The sequence below is a fragment of the Bufo gargarizans genome, chromosome 5 (assembly GCF_014858855.1).
Source record: "Bufo gargarizans isolate SCDJY-AF-19 chromosome 5, ASM1485885v1, whole genome shotgun sequence".
NCBI lineage: Eukaryota > Metazoa > Chordata > Amphibia > Anura > Bufonidae > Bufo > Bufo gargarizans.
The window spans coordinates 281,720,983-281,742,197 of record NC_058084.1 but is presented as its reverse complement, the minus strand read 5'-3'; the positions used below and the strand labels follow the sequence as shown (position 1 = coordinate 281,742,197).

At 44.1% G+C, this 21,215-nt stretch overlaps 1 protein-coding gene across 3 annotated transcripts in view; it reads left to right on the top strand.

The window, feature by feature from the left end:
- OTULINL (OTU deubiquitinase with linear linkage specificity like) overlaps positions 1 to 21,215 on the top strand; it is a 157,756-nt gene that overhangs the window by 130,506 nt on the left and 6,035 nt on the right. For all 3 annotated transcript variants that reach the window (XM_044295084.1, XM_044295083.1, XM_044295082.1), the window contains one exon: positions 15,179 to 15,448. In XM_044295084.1, the coding sequence (XP_044151019.1) occupies positions 15,179 to 15,448 (270 nt within the window). The remainder of the gene's footprint in view (positions 1 to 15,178; positions 15,449 to 21,215) is intronic.

Below are 21,215 nucleotides of genomic sequence, written 5' to 3'. Positions count from 1 at the left end.
ATTTTTTATGTAATTTTCCAAAGTACGTGTTTCCCACCAAGACTTTAGATTCTCCTTATAATCAATAACTAGATCTTTGAAGACAGACTTCAATGATAAATGTCCACTCTTATCATATACACCTTCCTGTTCTGAAAAAACCTCCTCTCCTCCTCCAACCAGCTATCCGTATTTATGGGTCCTTTAAGGAAACCTGCCATACTAATTCGCCGTAAGTTCTACCACACAAAAAAAACGCTACAGCAGCAAATATCAACCAGGGAAGAATAAAGCACTAATAACATGAACACCTTCCCATATTTCTAAAATATACCTTTTATTAAACAATCATATAAAAATTGGCCTTAGGCAGGACTAAATTCCAAGGATCAGGATACACATACATATACAGAAAATACTCACTATGTAATTGCCCTCAGTATCACAGATACTCAATGATTACTCACGGTTAGCTGAAATCACATTAGGTAGGGTGATTTTCGACCGAACGGAGGGATACAGATGATGTAGAGGAGATAGACCAGGGATAGCGATGATAAAAAGGTCCTTTTAAATGGTGTCAAAAGTTGAAAATCACCAACATTGTATCTGGTAACTCAAACACGATGAAAGACCTAAGATATTCCCTGTAAATTCCTAGCTGAGCTAAGCCCAGGGACACCCCTTGAAGGTAGGGGCTCCTGTCCTCGTTCCTAGTCTAGTATCCCCTAGACATCCCTATCCTAAGGAAGCAAGACTGAGCACAAAAACATATACAAAAAGGACATACTGAATAACAAACAACAAAAACTAATCCCAACGTTACGTTATCCCAGCCGTTATAGATCACGACTGGTTCGTTAGGGGAGGAGGAGGATGATACTCCAACCAAAAGGTCTCACAATGGAGATTTACATTCAGTGTCCCACAATTGAGACCCTCTAGGAAAAGAAGCCCCAGGATGTAGGCTCAAGATTACCGGTGTCCCCATGTCTGTTCAGTTTTTGTACTGAAATAATAATAACTGCAGAAGTGAACTGCTTATATATTTTTTCCCTTTTGTACTGAAATAGGACACTGAACGCTTTCACCACATAGAACTGCAGAAGTAAAATGCATATATATTTGACCTTTTTGTACTGAAATAGGCCACTAAACTCTTTCACCACAAATAAATGCAACAGTGAAGTGCGTATATTTTTTCCTTTTTATACTGAAATAGGACACTGAACACTGTCACCACATAGAACTGCAGAAGTGAAATGCGCATATATTTTTCCTTTTTGTACTGAAATAGGCCACTAAACTCTTTCACAAAAATAAATACAACGGTAAAGTGCGTATATTTCTTTCCTTTTTGTACTGAAATAGGCCACTAAACTCTTTCACACAAATGTGTATATATCTTTCATTTTCCACAAATATAAGCCACTAAAGCCTTTTCAACATAGCACTTGCACCCCAATAACAAGAACAAATTGTTGGAATGCCAGCGCTGTATAATGGCTATTTGGATCCCCAAATAATGTTTCCCTGCACTTGTAAATCGCTTTTTTTTCACAATGAGGTTTTTCTAGCACTGTCCCAAGTGACTTCAGACGTCTCTCCATGCACTAAGATGCTGTGAAATGATTTCTCCCTATCCTATTCCTGCACTTGTAAATCACTTTTCTGGCACTGTCCCTAGTGCCTTCTGACATCTCTCCCTGCACTAAGATGCTGTGAAATGATTCCTCCCTATCCTTTCCCTGCACTTATAAATGTTTTTTTCAGTTTTTTTTTCACAATTAGGTTTTTCCTATTGCTGTCCCTAGCGCCTTCTCATGTCTGTCCCTGCATTCAGAACGCTGGAAAATGTCTGACTCTAAGATGGCCGGCGTATTTATAGGGCTGTGACATCACAGGGCTGTCTGGCTGCTGATTGGCTGCATGCATTGCATTATGGGTCAGTCTGCCTTCCCAGAGTTCCTTGCCCCATGTCCTCACACGTATAGCCGCCATTTTAGGAAAAATTGCGATTTGTTACCACGAAGCGCGAGGTAATTTGCATTTAAGGGGGTGGGCGGGGCTGACCGATTCACGCGCATAACAACACACAAGGTGCATATTAAAATATATAACACTATATAACGACTATATAAACTAACTATGGTCTCTGCTGCATTGGTCTCTGCTGCACTGGTCTCTGCTGCACTGGTCTCTGCTGCACAGGTCTCTGCTGCACTGGTCTCTGCTGCACTGGTCTCTGCTGCACTGTACCATATTTTTCGCCCTATAAGATGCACCTAGTTTTAGAGGAGAACAATAAGAAAAACATTTTTTTCATTACACCTCAGGTCAGACCAGCAATCAGACCCCCAATGTTAATCAGACCTCAGATCAGACCCCCAAACCTTTAGCCATCTATTAGCCCCCAATGTCAGCCATAAACCCCCCCATGTCAGCCATAAACCTCCCCAATGTCAGCCATAAATCCCCCCCAATGTCAGCCATAAACCCCCCCAATGTCAGCCATAAACCCCCCATTAGCCCCTCATGTCAGCCATAAGCCCCCATTAGCCCCTCATGTAAGCCATAAGCCCCGATTAGCCCCTCATGTCAGCCATAAGCCCCCCATTAGCCCCTCATGTCAGCCATAAGCCCCCATTAGCCCCTCATGTCAGCCATAAGCCCCCATTAGCCCCTCATGTCAGCCATAAGCCCCCCATTAGCCCCTCATGTCAGCCATAAGCCCCCCATTAGCCCCTCATGTGAGCCATAAGCCCCCCATTAGCCCCTTATGTCTGCCCAATGTCCCCCATTAGCCTCTCATGTCTGCCCAATGTCCCTCATTAGCCCCTCATGTCTGCCCAATGTCCCCCATTAGCCCCTCATGTCTGCCCAATGTCCCCCATTAGCCCCTCATGTCTGCCCAATGTCCCCCAGGTCAGCCATCAGCCCCCAGTGCAAATAATAAAAAAAAAACACTTACCTCTACTGCTCCTAGTCACCATCGCGATCCTTTTCATTCATTCTGCTGTCGGCTGTGTATCGCGGCGCACGGTGTGAGGTCACAGAGAGACCTCGTGCTGTGCGCAGCCCTGCACAGCCGATAGCCGAGCCGAGGACCAGGAAGTGGTGAGTACAGATCCTTCACCACTTCCTGGTCCTTCTGTACTAATGATGCGCTTCCATAATGAAAGCGCTTCATTAGCACAGCGTTAAAGACTGCCCTGATCGCCGCGGCCCGGCAAACCATCCTGCAGGGCCCGGTCCTGGGCCGCGGCCCGGCGGTTGGGGACCGCTGCACTACAGCAATGGATGGCAACAACTTTCAGAGCTACTGTAGCTGCTGCAGAACAGATCCCTGACAGTCAGATACTGATGGCCTATCCTGAGAATAAGCAATCAATATTAAAGTACCAGCAAAAATTCCTTCATAGAAACATGGGTGTACATGGGGACTAATACGATTTATGACCACCATTTAATAGGTTTTGAAGTAATTGAGTATTTGTGTCCAAAGGCAGCCTTACTGCATCTTTCAGGTACATAATGATATTGTCACTGTCCCTCCTGTGAGAGAGGTGAGAAGATCGGATAGACTTGCTGCACATGAGGCTATCTGACAGGTCTTTCTGTTTTCCTCTATGTATGTACAGATGTACCATGGTTAGCACTCCCACTGTTAACTCAAATTTCTTAACTCATTTCATTATCTTGAGACAAAAGCCATTGAAAAGCAATTGAAGGTGTTTGCTTAGATTAGATAACCAAACTCAGAAATCTCAGAAAAAAGGAGTGTTAACCATGTGGAAATTGTAGGTTGTTTGGCAGGATCTCACTTCAGGTGCCGCTCGTTATCAGTGATCAGGCTCTATTTATATCCGCCTCACAGTGCAGACTATGCGGTTGATAGTTTCTGCTTGGAGTTGCTAGTGCTGGTTTGTCTTGAATCTCCTGCTTCTCCATACATCTCTAAGCTAAGCACTTGTTGCCTTCGCTGTTTCTTATTATCTGGTGTGTGTTGTTTCTAGGCCTCAGCAGGATCCTTCATTCTGGAAGGAACCAGCTGTCTCATCCCCTGCTACCTATCCTAGGGCTCGTCAGTTTTAGCAGGGCTTTAGGTATCCAGTGTATTTCCACCATCAGGATCTGCTCATACTGGCAGGCGTTAGGGAAAGGCCTAGGGATTACTAGGAGGTCACCATCCCTCTTCCTTAGCTTTTGAGGCCTAGATTGTTTTCTATCCATTGTGGTGTGTATTTGGTGTTTTCCCTTCCCATTAACCTGTTACAGATATCTAATTCTGGGCCCACCAGAGGATCCTCTGGTACTCTGGTTGACCAGTCCAACTCTGTCTCTATTCCTGATGTTTATAGGGTGCATGTGGTCAGACATCTGGCAATCTAATGAATTGCATGATTAAAGAATCTAGTGAATAATTACAATGGGGAAAAAAATAATTATAATCAGGATTTCTGTGTATACCATTTTCTTAGTCTGATGCACAGGTCGAGTGCCTCATGCAGCACTGTATATGTACAGTGTATCCACAGTAGAGATAAACTTGAGATTCAATTCGGGTTAGGTTTGCTGAATTCTTTAAAAAATTCTTTGAAAAGGGGTCTTGCTGCCTCACATAGGCTCTGATTTCTGACTTCACTATGTGTTCCAACCTCTAATATCCACAGAAGGGTCGTTCTGTGGGGAGAACTCTCTTCTGGTGGAACTCAGGTGTTCGGTTGCATTGAAAAGAACTGCCATATCCCCATCATCACTCAGAAGTCACAGCCTATGTGAGGCAGCACGACCCCTTTTTCGAAATAATTGCTGTTTGATGTGAATTGAACCCATTTCATACGACCCTGCAAGAAGATGTGAAACGTAGTGGTGAACTATTTATTTACTTTTATTATTTAATATTTTTTGCAGTGGTTTTTGTTTTTGTTCTTTGAACTCTGCACTTTACTATTTTGGGACTTTTTTGTTTTCTTTTACTATTTTTATTTCTGTATATTTCTTTGTTGGTATTTTAGATTTTTTTTTAAAGTTCGGTTCAGACCCAAATCGATTCGGACCAGACCAAATTGTCTGCAAGTGCCCTGAAAATGGGTATATACAGTGGGATGCAAAAGTTTGGGCAACCTTGTTAATCATCATGATTTTCCTGTATAAATCGTTGGTTGTTACGATAAAAAATGTCAGTTAAATATATCATATAGGAGACACACACAGTGATATTTGAGAAGTGAAATGAAGTTTATTGGATTTACAGAAAGTGTGCTATAATTGTTTAAACACAATTAGGCAGGTGCATACATTTGGGCACCACAAAAAAGAAATTAAATCAATATTTAGTAGATCCTCCTTTTGCAGAAATTTCAGCCTCTAAACGCTTCCTGTAGGTTCAAATGAGAGTCTGGATTCTGGTTGAAGGAATTTTGGACCATTCCTCTTTACAAAACATCTTTAGTTCATTTAGGTTTGATGGCTTCGGAGCATAGACAGCTCTATTTAAGTCACACCACAGATTTTCAATTATATTCAGGTCTGGGGACTGAGATGGCCATTCCAGAATGTTGCACTTGTTCCTCTGCATAAATGAATGGATTTTGAGCAGTGTTTAGGGTCGTTGTCTTGTTGAAAGATTCAGCCTCGGCGCAGCTTCAGCTTTGTCACCGATTCCTGGACATTGGTCCCCAGAATCTGCTGATACTGAGTGGAATCCATGCGTCCCTCAACTTTGACAAGATTCCCAGTCCCTGCACTGGCCACACAGTCCCACAGCATGATGGAACCACCACCATATTTTACTGTAGGTAGCAGGTGTTTTTCTTGGAATGCTGTGTTCTTTTTCCTCCATGCATAACGCCCCTTGTTATGGCCAAATAACTCAATTTTAGTTTCATCAGTCCACAGCACCTTATTCCAAAATGAAGCTGGCTTGTCCAAATGTGCTTTAGCCCACCTCAAGCGGCACTTTTTGTGCTGTGGGCAGAGAAAAGGCTTCCTCTGCATCACTCTCGCATACAGCATCTCCTTGTGTAAAGTGCGCCGAATGGTTGAACGATGCACAGTGACTCCATCTGCAGCAAGATGATGTTGTAGGTCTTTGGTGCTGGTCTGTGGGTTGACTCTGACTTCTCACCATTCGTCGCTTCTGTCTATCCGAGATTTTTCTTGGTCTGCCACTTCGAGCCTTAACTTGAACTGAGCCTGTGGTCTTCCATTTCCTCAATATGTTCCTAACTGTGGAAACAGATGGCTGAAATCTCTGAGACAGCTTTCTGTATCCTTCCCCTAAACCATGATGGTGAACAATCAACGATTTATACAGGAAAATCATGACTATTAACAAGGTTGCCCAAACTTTTGCATCCCACTGTAACACCCTCCAGTCTCCTGGAATACAGAATGTATAGGAAAACATTTTATCTGTTTTTGTTTATTTTTTATGAATTTTTAATTTTTCCCTCCCCAAGCTATCGAATGCAATAACAGCAATAGTAGAACATGGGAAAACACATTTGGCAGCATTAACTTACAGACAAATACACCACTTTGGCACATGTGTTATATTTTTTTACATTCCAAAGCTTCCAAAAATGTAAAAAAAAAGTGATTCCCTTTTAATTGGGAGCAGCAACAGTGCAGTGTGGACTTGTGGCCGCATATGTCAATGCTTTGATGCTGTGTCATGATCCCTACCCCTCCTGCTCTGGGACACAGGCACATTTCGCAAGAAAATTCATTCAGTTTTGTTTGCGATTGCGTTCAGTTTTTATCACTCGTGTGAAATGCACTTTTTTTGTTGTTTGTTTTTTATAATTTCATATTTATTGGGGTTTTTTAACATACAATTTCATTTTTACAGACAATTTATTTAATATCATATAATAATACTTACAACCCATCATCCCGCCCACCCCCTTTTTTTCATTGGCCAAAAAAAAAGGAAAAAAAATATAATTTGTGAAATGCACATTGATGCATTTTTCACGCGCGTGATAGAAAACAGAATGTTTAAAAACATCTCTTAGCACTTGCTTGTGGATGTGATGCGTTTTTCACACAGCCCCATTCACTTCTATGAGGCCAGGGCTGTGTGAAAAACTTAGAATATAGAACATGCTGCGAATTTCACACAACAAAATGAATGGGTCCGGATTCAGTGCGGGTGCAATGCGTTCGCATCACGCATTGCACCCGTGCGGAAAACTCGCTCTTCTGAAAGGGGCCTAAGTCTGTTTTTGAAAGTTCTTCATTGCATTTTCTCCCAACATTCTAATAGCCATAACTTTTTTAATTTTCCATTCATATAGCCATATGAGGGCTTAATTTTGAGGGAATAAATGGTACTATTTAAGAGCACCATTCAATTCATTATGTCTGTTACTGGAAAATATGAAAAATGAATATAATTTTAAAATTTTTATTAATAAATATGATTTTTTTTAGTAATGTTTTAATAGTTCAAACATTTTCGTTCCAAGCGATACCTAGCATGCTTTTTTTCTGTTCATATATTTTTATATATAAAATAGGAATGTTTTTTTTTACTTTTACAGTGATAACTTTTCACCCTTTTGATCCCTTGTCCTTTTCACCCTAATGGAAATCTATTAGGGTGAATAGGATTCTGACGTGTTCCATGCTAATGCGTGCCATATGGAAGCTTCAAAAGCGACCAGGCTGCCTTGCTGACCGATCAAAGCTCCAATCGGAAGGCAGAGGGAGTGGCATCCCTCGGCCTTACCTCACATATTCTGCAATCAGTGTTGATTGTGGCATCTGAGGGGTTAGATTATGGGTTTCGGTGGGATCGCCATTTCCTGTTGTTGTGGTGGGTTGTCTGCTGTATGGTACAGCCGGCATCCGCCGCATATGGAGCAGGCTCACTGCAGAAACCTGCTCCATGTATTCCCTAAGCCTCCGTGATGTATGGGTATACTTCAATTATTGCAATTTGTGACAAATTTTTTGTTGAAGTTCAGCAAATCGGCTAAATCGAATTTTTAAAAACTTCGCTTATCTCTAGTAGGCACTACATGGACATTACAGGGGCACTATAGGGACATTACTTGGGACAAAGGGGGATTACAATGGACACTATAGGGACATTACTGGGGCAAGGGGAATTACAGTGGGCACTATAGAGACATTACTGGGGCAGAGGGGGCATTTGTCACGATCAGGGGGGGGGGGGGGACTCCACACTGAACACAGGCGATAAGAGGAACAGTAACTGGGCCTGGAAACTAGAGAAATAACAGGTCACCTTCTTAACAACCCTAATCCAGGCCCTAACTACCTATCAATATGAATATACCTCTATAAGGCCCTGGAATGAGGTTAGGACCAGAGACAACCCATTCCTCCCCAGATGGACGAATGGAAGTTTCTGTCTCAAGCCCAGATACAAACAACAGGGAATATAACAAACACAATACAATAAGAAAAGACAAGCTAGTAATAAGAAAGGAAGAAAATCTATAAACTGCACCTCCAAGAGTGAGAAGCAGCTATTTTTGGGAAAGGTAAAGTAACAACAAGTAACACCTGAAGCAAGGGGTGTGGCATTCACCAAAACACAGATACAATAAGATCCACGGGGAATTTGTCAATTTAACCCACAAGTTGCTAGTCTCTCCGATCTCCTGGTACCTGCCACCGGAACGTCCGTGACAGCATTACTGTTGGCAATATAGGGACATTATTGGGGCAGGGAGGTATTAATATGGGCACTATAGGGCCATTACTGGGGGCATTACTGTGGGTACTATAGGGACATTACAGGGGTCAGGGGGCATTACTGTGGGTTTACTGGGGGCAAGGATGCATTACTGTGGGCACTATAGGGACATTACTGGGGCATAGGGGAAGGACATTACTGGGAACACTGTGAGACATCATTATTAATGGAGGCACAATATAGGGGATTGTTTTTAATATTAATATTACTAGGAGCATTATTATTGCTTGAGGCACTATTATTGGATGTATTATTATTACTGGGGGCACTTTGGGGACATTATTATTTCTAGGGGCACTGTAGGGGGCATTATTAATCCTGGGGGAACTATAGGGACACTGTAGGGTGCATTATTATTACTGAAAGGAAAATACATTATACAATAAATACTGGGGGAATTGTGGGGGCATTATTATTTCTTGAGGCACTATTAGTGGGGTCATTATTGTTACTGGGGGCATGAAGGTGGCATTTTTAATACTGTGGCATTATTAAAATGGGGGGCACTGTGGGGGCATTATATATTCCTGGATGAATTATAGGGGCATTATTATTGTTGGGGGAATTATAGGGGTACTGTAGGGGCATTACTATTGCTGGAGCACTGTCAGGGACATTATTAATACTGGAAGCACAACAGGGGTATTGTCATTGCTGGGGGTGGGCATTATTGTTACTGGGGCACTAAAAGAGGCATTATTATTACTGAGGGACTTTTTTCTACAGTATATTATTCAGGGGCATTGGGGAACATAGCGGGCACAGTATTAAAGGTAGCAGCAGGATGACACTATTGGAGGACCATGGTTGGGAGGATGATGGAAATTTGAAGACTAAGTTTGTGTGTCAAACTCTGCAGAGCCGGAATACGGCTAAAAGATGTCCTCATGTGTTGTCTGGTCCTAATTGAAAAAGATGAGGAAAGAGAACTTTTACAGGATACGTCACTGGATATAAGAGGTATGTGGTGCTGTATTACCCTGTATGTAAGGTAATGCTGACAGACCAGGTAGGATGCTGAAGGTAGTGCTGGCTCTGTGCTGCGGCCTGCTTTTTAACTCCTCTTCCTCTTTCTGGTCACCACAGAGAGAAAGCTTCTAGGAAGGTTTGTGTTGCTGTACTGTGGTATTTGGTTCCTCTGGAGCAGTATATTGTGCTGCACTAAGCCAAATAAAAAATTGCAGCACAATATATTTCTCCCTCTATGGTATTTCTGGCCCGCCTACTTGAGTTGACCCTGTCTACTCATGTTGGCCGCACCTTCTGTCAATCTGAGCCTGCCTACAAAATAGGGCCACTTTAACTAACTAGAACTCCTCCCTTTCTAGAGAGGACTAGAATGGAAACCCAAGTTCCACTCTATATAAACTAGCTCTGCCGTAGATGCCGCCATCTGCTGGTAAACCAGGCACATTACACTTTAAAGTGTAACTGCCATTTCACTACCAAAAATTAAATTCCTAATATATGTGATGCTGAAAGGAAGATATTCATGAAGCTGCATTTTTTAGCTAATTTTACCTTTCTGATGTCTGTATTCAGCCCTTAGCAACCATATTTATCTGTGCCTCTATTTCAGCTAACTTCCTAAGATGGCCTATGCTGCTCTTCCTATGATGATCTTTGCCCTTCCTTGAGGCCATCCTGCATTTCCCTCACTTCCCATAAGCCCTTGCTCTTCTCACATGAACTAGCAGGACCAATCAGAACGCAGATAACTTCCCACAGTACCCAGAGTAGTGCGTATCCTCACTTACAGCTAACCAAAGACAAGCCCTGCAATTACATTAAATCAGTAAGCATTTCTTTTAACCTTTTAATAACCAGCTGTCCCTCATTCTCTTCCAGACTGACAAGGAGGGGGGCTACTTTAGCTGCTTATATCTCTGGTTTGGTACCAGCTAGAAATATGGGCTTTGTATTATCTGAAAGATGACTTTCCAAGCTTTCAGAAAAAAGCAGAATGACAGTACAGGGGAAGATATCAATAATAGAAATCTGGATGCTGTGAATGAAGCTGAAAGTATAAGCAGATTTTACCCACAATTATTCCTCTATTTCTAACAGTGATTTCTCCTCTGTTGCTTGGACTGTCATTCTTGTCTTGTATGAAAGCCTGGACTGTCAGCTTTCAAACAAGACCAGTTGAGCTGCTACCATTGAGAAGATAGCACCATCTAAAGCAGCCCACCCCCCTCCACTCTGTCTCAGCGCAGCTCCAGGCTGTCAGGGCTGAGCTCCTCCTCTCTTGTTATATGTAATGCAAGGCACCAACAAACAGACCAGTGATGAAAGCAAAAAGGTGTTTATTCACCAGAAACATAAACGTCCAGGACACTTGCTGGTAACAAGGAATAATAACAAAAAAACAGGCAAGGAGATTCCAGGAATAGTCCCAACCAGTGCTGAATGATGCTGTGCACTTGGCAGTCGAGTCACTCCAGATCTTGGGTCCGCTGTAAGGACAAAGTTCCTGGCAGTCTTCAGTCACTAGGAGTTGTGACCTATACCTGGTTGAGGGAAAATAACAGTGGGCACTGATCACCCTGAGAGACCTCCTTTTAAATGCCTGCTGACCAATCCCAGGGTGCCAAGTGTCCACTACCATAGGTGAACAAATTGCCCTGCACCTGAGTACAAGGCCTAAGGCAATCACAAGTTGATTAACCCATGGCTGGCTCCCTAATCCACTTTGCTCTTGTGAGTCAGTATAATATGCGCCACTGGTCGACGAAGTGCATAAGAAGCGCATACTCGCGACCGTGTATCCCTTTGCGAACCTGCCCTCGTGCGTACGCACGGACGCATGATTGACTCAGCGCGAGTATGCGAGCGCGTGGACCCAGATGCGGAAACGGAAGTCGCAGGAGACACCGGAGACAACCCTGGCCGCGGCGTCTTGTCACTCGCCTGGCCACTCTGTCCCCGGGACTCCGACGGTCCTCCCCTCCGATGTCCACGCGAACGCATCTCCGCACTGGCTCGCAAAGAGGTCAGCGCTGGTGCATCAGAGACACGCATAACCTGTCCCGCAACTCCACGAGGACCCCTCTTGGTTCCCCTGGAGTGCAAAGCAGGTGAGGATCTTACATTATAATAGTGAGAAGACAGACTGCACCTGTGAGATGAGAGCTACTCAATAGAAAAGTATAATTAAGGAAGATATGGAACTCATATATCCGGAGGACTGCTCAAACATTTATTTTTATTAATATCAAATATTCTGCAGGTCACAACTGAATAAAAATCATACATCTAAAATCAAGATATGTAAATTGTACTAGAAATACACAATAAAACCATTAAAACGTCACTAAAATGACGATTATAATGTTAAAGGTAGTGATGAGCGGCAGGGGTCATATTCGAATCCTGGTGGTCTGTAGCGTACGCAGAAATAGTGGTTTTAGAGAGTCCAAATTTCTCCCACTGAGGAAGAAGTCAGAACCCATAAGACTTCGAAATGCATCTGGGAGAAATTTGGACCCTCTAAAACCACCATTTCTGCGTACGCTACAGACCACCAGGATCTGCACCTCTCTCCTATCTGCTGGCTGAGATAAGATTGTCCCGTGCCTACTAAAGAAGCCACACTGTTCCACTCAAACCTTAATTGGAGCAACTCAGGATTTTTAGCACAAGGGACGCTGAAACAGAGACCAGAGGAAAGGCATTATTGCGCTTTGGAGGTATGGGAGTAGTACAGCTCATAAAGAGGTGGGACGCCACCAGAGAGCTGGAATCCCAAATTATTCTCTGTGAAATTGATACAGTGTTTCTATAATGGAATATTGACTTTGTGAGCCGACCAAATATCTAGTGTTGGATCGATACAACACCTGTAACTCACAGCCAATAATCAAACTGGAACCACGTCCTGTTATCTGGGAAAATTATACAAATGCATTACAACATGTTTAATGGCGATTATAATGCCGAATAATTGTTGATCACCCAATCGAGATTCTGGTTAGAATGACTATTATATTTGTTAACCAGAGCGTATTATGAATTGCGGTTATTGAATTTTTGTGGTTATCGAATATATGGTGATGGTCTGATCGACACCCAGCCTGAATGGTCACCTTTATTCGATGACCTGACTACATTTGCTGTTGGGCACATAGGTTCAACGAATACCCCATTTCTCAGCCTATAACATTATAATCGTCATTTTAGTGACATTTTAATGTTTTATTGTGTATTTCTAGTACAATTTACGTATCTTGTATGTTGATTTTAGATGTATGATGTTTATTCAGTTGTGACCTGCAGAATATTTGATATTAATAAAAATAAATGTTTGAGCAGTCCTTCTGGATATATGAGTGCCATATCTTCCTTAATTATCCTTTTGTATTAATTTTTGGGTGTGTGGAGTTCACACTGAGATATAGAGCACCATCCCATCCCCATTTGATTAGTAGAGCCACCCCATTCTGCCAATTGAATAGAAAAGTAGCATGCATTTGTGGGAGTTATTAGCAGGTAAAATTATCAAATTTTAAATCACAAAAGCACTTATACAGCAGGATGCACTATAACATTAGGGAATAAAAAATGAAACGCCAGTTACACTTTAACATAACATTACAAGGAAATATAAATATGCGTTGTACAGGACATGGGAGTAAATATGTAAGATGACACAGGATCACCCATAGGAGATAGTATGGGCGCAAAAAGGTGGTAATGCCAGTGTGGTTCATTACAGCTGCTGCTGCTACAGCTCTGCAGCTTCCGCTGCTTGTGGCAGCGGGAGGGGGTGACTCTGTAAGGGGTGGAGAGGGACCTCCCTTTCAGACACACTGGCAGCAGTAACCTGTGTATACCGTTTTTCTGGTAATAATGTAATTTGACCTCCTTTTCTGCGATAGGGAAACCATCCCCAATTTTGCTTTGATAGCATGGTTTTAAAAGCATGGCTATCCAATAATCATCAGACTGCTTGATGTCAATGGTACCCCTGTAACTGCATAAGCATAGAAGATTCCCTTTGTGGGTCTCCAACAGCTACAGGGCAGACAGCAAGTTGTGTTAGCTGTTCTTCCGCTGTCATCCCTTGCTGCAGCGTCTGTTCTAAGATAGATATGAGGGGGATGACATTGTTCATACCACAGTTGTCCCTGCTGACAAACTTTGTGGCCTCTTCAAAGAGCTTCAGCACCCGACAAGCATCTGGTATGAGCTGCTACTGCCTGAACCTCAAACCAACACATGGTCCATGCTGCTGAAGTAGGCAAAATCGCTGACGGCTTTGCGCTGCTCATACAGAAGCTCAAGCAATTCTACCGAGTTGACACATAGTGGATTAAGTGGTGTAGCCGCAAGTCATTTTGTTGCAGCAAGTCCAGAAGAGCGTTCCTCACCACGTAATATTGGCTGGAATGCTTGGATAGTCTACTGGACATTTACAGCACCTTTCGCAAGTCAGTGTCCTTATTTTGAAAGTGTTGAATGACTAGGTTGATGAAGTGTGCCAAGCAGGGAGTATGTGTCACGGCCTCTGTTGTGTTTGCCGTGACATGGTTGCTGTGCATGCTGTTGCCAGCGGCAACGTGTGTTTGTTGCAGCATGTAGGTGCCTGGCCCTTTTATCCTGCTTCCCTTCCCTGTTTGGTGCTGGAGAGGTTAAATATCTGGCTGGTGGGGATCTAGGTGTATCCTAGGTGTGGCTTCTTGGTTCTTTATATCCTGGCGTTGTGAGCGTGAGGTCAGTTGCCTTCAGCCTTTGTGTGAGCTAGAGTGCTGCTGCCTGCATATACCACCTGTCCAGTGGGAGGGCCTCCTATCTAGACATACTGTCACGGTGGGGAGTGGGGGGAAACTTCCCACCGCAAAGCGTAGGAAAGCGGGGAAGGCACCATGTGGAGATAGAAGTAAAGGGAAACAGATTTAAGACTATATTTGTTATAACTCACAGATAATATTGTGCACTAACCTGTGTATTGGTGAAGTAGTCATGTTTATACTGGTTTTAATAAATTCAACAACCTGCAAAGAAAATTGGAACCGTAAAGAGAAAGAAATAAATGGAAACGGGTTTAGGCCTGCTAAGCTCCATTTTACTGAATAAGTTCGAAACGAACCTAAAAAGGGGCTCAGATCATTCATCTTTAACCCACAAAAATGTATCCAAATGGTAATCTATTTCTTTCTTAGCACTCAGTGTTATATTAAAGAGAAAGTTCACCAGTAAGGTCTAGTTTACACTACAACTTTTTGCAGCCCTTTTTCCTCAAAAAAGTGCCAGTCTGATGTGCCCTGATTGTTAAAAGAACAAGTGAAAAAAGCTAATGTATGAATACTTACCTTTTCTACTTATTCTGTGAGCTTTGCCTTTATGATATCTGAAGACCTGTCATAAATCTGAACTCTGTCCAACTGGTAATATTTGTTGCAGTGTGTGGATTCTATAATACATAGATTAATTAATACAAGATCACTATGTTTTTCTCTGTTCTAGTGGGTAGATTTTTATGCCTCAAAAGACCGAGTAGAAAGGAACAAAATGATCCGGTCATTCTTTTCCGATGAAACCAAAGAGTATAAAATATATGAGGCTTTAAAATTCATCATGTTGTACTTAGTGATTGAAGCTCATGAGAATCTGAAGACTGAAGAACAAATTCCCAGCTTCTTCCACTTTCTCTTTTCACAAGACACCTCTGCTGATCCTCTAAGCTACATGATGAACCATTTAAACATGGTTGGTGATACCATAGGTCTGGAGCAGGTAAATTTATTACATATATATATCTATATTTATTTATTTTTTAATTTCCAACATATTTAAATACATTCGTACAAGCATTTATTTATTTTTATAGGGGGGTATCATACAAGATAGGATTAGATACACACACCACCAGACAATAGAGTACAAGATGTGATTGGATACACAGCTCAGCAGGCAGAATAGTACAAGATAGGGAGAGATACACAGTTTAAAGGCTACATTGTGCATGATAGGATTAGATACACATATAATTTTATGTGCTTCCTGATTCAAGCTGTTTATTGCACTCTGGAGGTAGTGAGAGAAGAGCCTGTTGACTGTCAGTGATGGAATTTAGACACTGAGAAACAGATTATCAGGATTCATGTATGGCTGTAGTAACATGGCCACATGTAGTGGGAGTAGATCCTGCAGACTAAACACCGAGGACCGGGGCCAGCCTGTGACTCATCACTCTCCAAAGTAGCCAGGCTTGATGAGTCACAGGCTGGCCCCGACCCTCACTGTTCAGTGGCCGTGTTTCTACAGCCATACATGAATCCTGCTAGTCTATTTCAGTGTCTTGAGGTTTATTCCTATATTTTTCGGTCCTGCCTGATGAAGGGAAGAGTTTATCTTGGCCTATCATGTGTGATACAAGCACGATTAGCCCAGGAAATATGGTCCGTGTGCCGGCCGCAATCTCCCAGACCGACCGCACTATCCTGACCAAACTGACAATATGACAGTAATGTATGATACAGTCTTATCTGATTGCAGTGTATGTACACATGAGGAGGTAACAACAATCACCCTGTGGTCAGATCAGATAAAGACTGGTTGTATTATGCATTATTACCATACAGGCAGATCGGGGCAGAGAAGACGCGATCGGCCTGGAAAATTTGGCCGATACATGGACCGGGGCATGGATTCCTGGGCAGATAATGGTCATTATCATGAGCCCTATCACTCATACAGAAAACCCATAACAGTGTCATCCACTGCACCCCTGTAACACTGACATCCACAGTGCCCCCATAACAGCTACGTCCACAGTGACCCCATATCAGTGACATCTACAGTGCTCCCATAACAGTGACATCCACAGTACCCTATAAAAGTGACATCCAGTGCCACCATAACACTAACATCTACAGCGCCACTATAACAGTGTTATCGATAGTGCCCCCCATGACAGTAACATCCACAGTGCCTGCATAACAGTGACATCCACAGTGTCCCCATAACAGTGACATCCAGTGCCCCCATAACAGTGACATCTATAGCGCCCCCATAACAGTGACATTAACAGTGCCCCCATGACAGTGACATCCACAGTGCCCCAATAACAGTGACATCCACAGTGCCCCAATAACAGTGACATCCACTGAGTCCCAATAACAGTGACATCCACAGTGCCCCCATAACAGTGACATCCACAGTGCCCCCATAACAGTGACATCCACAATGCCCCCATAACAGTGACATCCACAATGCCCCCATAACAGTGACATCCACAATGCCCCCATAACAGTGACATCCACAGTGCCCCCATAACAGTGACATCCACAGTGCCCCCATAACAGTGACATCCACTGAGACCCCATGACAGTGACATCCACAGTACCCCATAACAGTGACATCCAGTGCTCCCATAACAGTGACATCCACCGTGCCCCCATAGCAGTGACATCCACAGTGCCTCCATAACAGTGACATTCACAGTGCCTCCATAACAGTGACATCCTCAGTGCTCCCATAACAGGTGAGATCCACTGCGCCCCCATAACAGTGACATCCACAGTGTCCCCATAACAGTGACATCCACAGTGTGCCCAAAACAGTGACATCCATAGTGCCCCCTATAAAAGTGATATCAAAAGTGCCCCATAACAGTATAATCCATAGTGCCCCCATAACTTTGTGTCATCCACAACGTCCTCCATAACGGTGACATCCACAGTGCCTCCAAAATAAATAACATCCACAGTGCCCCTATAACATTGACGTCCACAGTGCCCCCATAACAGTGAACTCAGCAGATCCTTCATAACAGTGAAATTCACATCACCCCCATACCAGTGACCTCCATATTGACCCTATTATTATTTGATGATCCAAAGTGACACCAAATTTCATCCACACTGTCCCCATTGCCATCGACAGTGCTCCTAGTGCCATCCACAGTGCCCCCAAATTCCGTTCACAGTGCCCCCAAATGTCATTCAGTGCCCCCAGTGCCATCCACAGTGCCCTAAAATGCCATTAACAGTGCCCCAAAATGCCATCCACAATGCCCCCATTGTCTTCCAGTACCCCTAGTGCCATCCACTTAGCCCCTATTGCCATCCACAGTGCCCCCAAGTGCCATCCAGAGTGCTCCTATTGCCATCCACAGTGCCCCCATTGTCCTTCAGTGCCCCTTGTGCCATCCACATTGTCCCCATTGCCATCCACAGTGCCCTAATTGCCATCCATATTGCCCCCCAAGTGCCATCCAGAGTGCTCCCATTGCAATCGACAGTTCCCCTATTGCCATCCACAGTGCCCCCATTGCCATATAATGCCCCTAATGCCATCCACAGTGCCCCATTAATATCCACAGTCCTCCAATTCCTATCCATAGTGCCCCCATTGCCATCCACAGTGCCTTCATTGCCATCCACAGTACCCCCCAAGTGTCATCCAGAGTGCCCCCATTGCTATCCACAGTTCCCTTATTTAGTGTGACTTTGGATCATCAAATAATAATAGGGTCAATGTGGAGGTCACTGTTAAGGGGGTGCTGTGGATTTCACTGTTATCAAGGATCTGCTGATTTTACTGTTATTGGGGCACTGTGAACGTCAATGTTATAGGGGCACTGTGGATGTTATTTGTTTTGGAGGCACTGTGGATGTTACCTTTATGGAGGACATTGTGGATGACACACAGTTATGAGGGCAATTTGGATATCTCTTTTATAGGGGGCACTATGGATGCCATTGTTTTGGGCACACTGTGAATGTCACTGTTATGGGGGCGCAGTGGATCTCACTGTTATGGGGGCACTGAGGATGTCACTGTTATGGAGGCACTGTGAATGTCACTGTCATGGGAGCACTGTAGATGCCAGTGTTATGGGAACACTGGATATCACTATTATGGTGTCACTGCGGATGTCACTATCATGGGGGCACTGTGGATGACAGTTAAGGGGGCACTGTGGATGTCACTGTTATTGGGACTCAGTGGATGTCACTGTTATGGGGACACAGTGATCCCATTGCCATCTTCTGCCCCAAGTGCCATCCACAGTGTCCCCATTGCCATCCACAGTGCTCCAATTGCTATGCACAGTACAATCATTGCCATCCACAGTGCCCCCCAAATGCCATCCACAGTGCCCCCATTGACATTCAGTGCCCTTAGTGCCATCCACAGTACCCTCATTGCCATACACAGTGCCCCATTGCCATCTAGTGCCCCTAGTGCCATCTATAGCTCCCCTATTATGATTCACAGTGCCCTCAATGTTATCCACATTGTCCCCAAAGTGCCACCCACAATACCCCCATTACCATCCAGTGCCCTCATTGCTAACTACAGGTAATTCCGATAGAATACATTTCAAGTAGGGGCCAGAGAACCCCTTTAAGTGTTTCTAAGAGTGGATTTATTAAGACTGGTGTTTCACACACTAGCCTTAATAAAAATGTACTGGAGTAAGAGGTGTCTTTTTTTTTTTTTTTTTTTGAGGCCCAGGTCTCTTAATTAATTTGGTGCATTTTTCTTGCAGTCTGTGCCAGTGGCGGATTATAATTGGGGCGTTTGGGTCGGTAGCCCCGGGCCCGGCATCGCTGGGGGGCCCAACGACCCAAACGCCCACAAACTACGGCGGGGCACGGGAGCGCATAGTTCCCTGCCCCGCCGCCGATCACCGCCATAGCCTTCAGGCCTAGCAGGCCTGAAGCCTATGCGGTAGTAAAATCCCGGTGCAGGCGGGCGTGATGACGTCATCGCGCCGCGCCTGTGCCCGGACGCAGCACTCTGACGTGTGTGCGCACGCCTGCACCATCTACGAGTGAGCGCCGGCTGGGACACAGGTAAGTATTAGCTTTTATTTTTGTTATTTTTTTGTGTGCCAGCTGCCGACTTTGGGGGACATTACTGAAGGAACAGGGGGGGCAAACTACTACGTGGGGGCAAATTACTAGTATGGGGGAAATTAATACTGTGGGGGTAGTGTGGGAGACAATTAATACTGTAGGGGCAAATTACTACCATGGGGGGAATTAATACTGTGAGGGCAGTGTGGAGAAATGAATACTGTGGGGGCAGTGTGGGGGGCTATTTACTTAATGGATGGCAGTGTGGGGGCAAATTATCTAATGGGGGGCAGTGTGGGGGGCAAATTACTTAATGATGGGGCAGTGTGGAGGCAAATTACTTAGTGGATGGCAGTGTCGGGGCAAATCACTTAATGGATGGCAGTGTGGGAGCAAATAACTTAATGGATTGCAGTGTGGGGGGCAAATTACTTAATGGATGTCAGTGTGGGGGCAAATTACTTAATGGATGGCAGTGTCAGGTAAAATGATCTAATGGGGGGCAGTGTGTGGGGTTATTACTTGATGGGGGCAGTGTGGGCAGCAAATTACTTTGTGGGTGAAATTACTACATGGGAGGCAGTGTGGGGGAAATTACTGTATGGAGCAGTGTGGGGGAACTTACTATATGGGGGAAATTACTATATGGGGCAGTGTGGGGGAAATTACTATATGGGGCAGTGTGGGGGAAATTACTATTTGGGGGCAGTGTGAGGGAAATTACTATTTGGGGGCAGTGTGGAAGAAATTATTATATGGGGCAGTGTGGGGGAAATTACTATTTGGGGCAGTGTGGAAGAAATTACTGTATGGAGCAGTGTGGGGGAAATTACTATTTGAGGGCAATGTGGTGGAAATTACTATTTGGGGGCAGTGTGGGGGGAATTACTTTATGGGGCAGTGTGAGGGAAATTACTTTATGGGGGCAGTGTGGGGGAAATTACTATATGGAGCAGTGTGGAGGAAATTACTATATGGGAGGCAGTGTGGAAGAAACTACTATATGGGGGCAGTGTGGGGGAAATTACTATTTGGGAGCAGTGTGGGGGGAAATTACTATATGGGGCAGTGTGGGGGAAATTACTATTTGGGGCATTGTGGGGGAAATTACTATTTGGGGGCAGTGTGGGGGAAATTACTATATGGGGCAGTGTGGAGGAAATTACTATATGGGAGGCAGTGTGGAAGAAACTACTATATGGGGGCAGTGTGGGGGAAATTACTATTTGGGGGCAGTGTGGGGGGAAATAACTATATGGGGCAGTGTGGGGGAAATTACTATTTGGGGGCAGTGTGGGGGGAAATTACTATATGGGGCAGTGTGGGGGAAATTACTATTTGGGGGCAGTGTGGAGGAAATTACTATTTGAGGGCAGTGTGGGGGAAATTACTATTTGGGGGCAGTGTGGGGGAAATTACTATTTGGGGGCAGTGTGGAGGAAATTACTATTTGGGGGCAGTGTGGGGGAAATTACTATTTGGGGGCAGTGTGGAGGAAATTACTATTTGGGGGCAGTGTGGGGGAAATTACTATTTGGGGGCAGTGTGGGGGAAATTATTATATGGGGCAGTGTGGGGGAAATTACTATATGGATCAGTGTGGGGGAATTACTGTGTGGGGGCAGTGTGGGGGAATTACTGTGTGGGGGCAGTGTGGGGGAATTACTGTGTGGGGGCAGTGTGGGGGAATTACT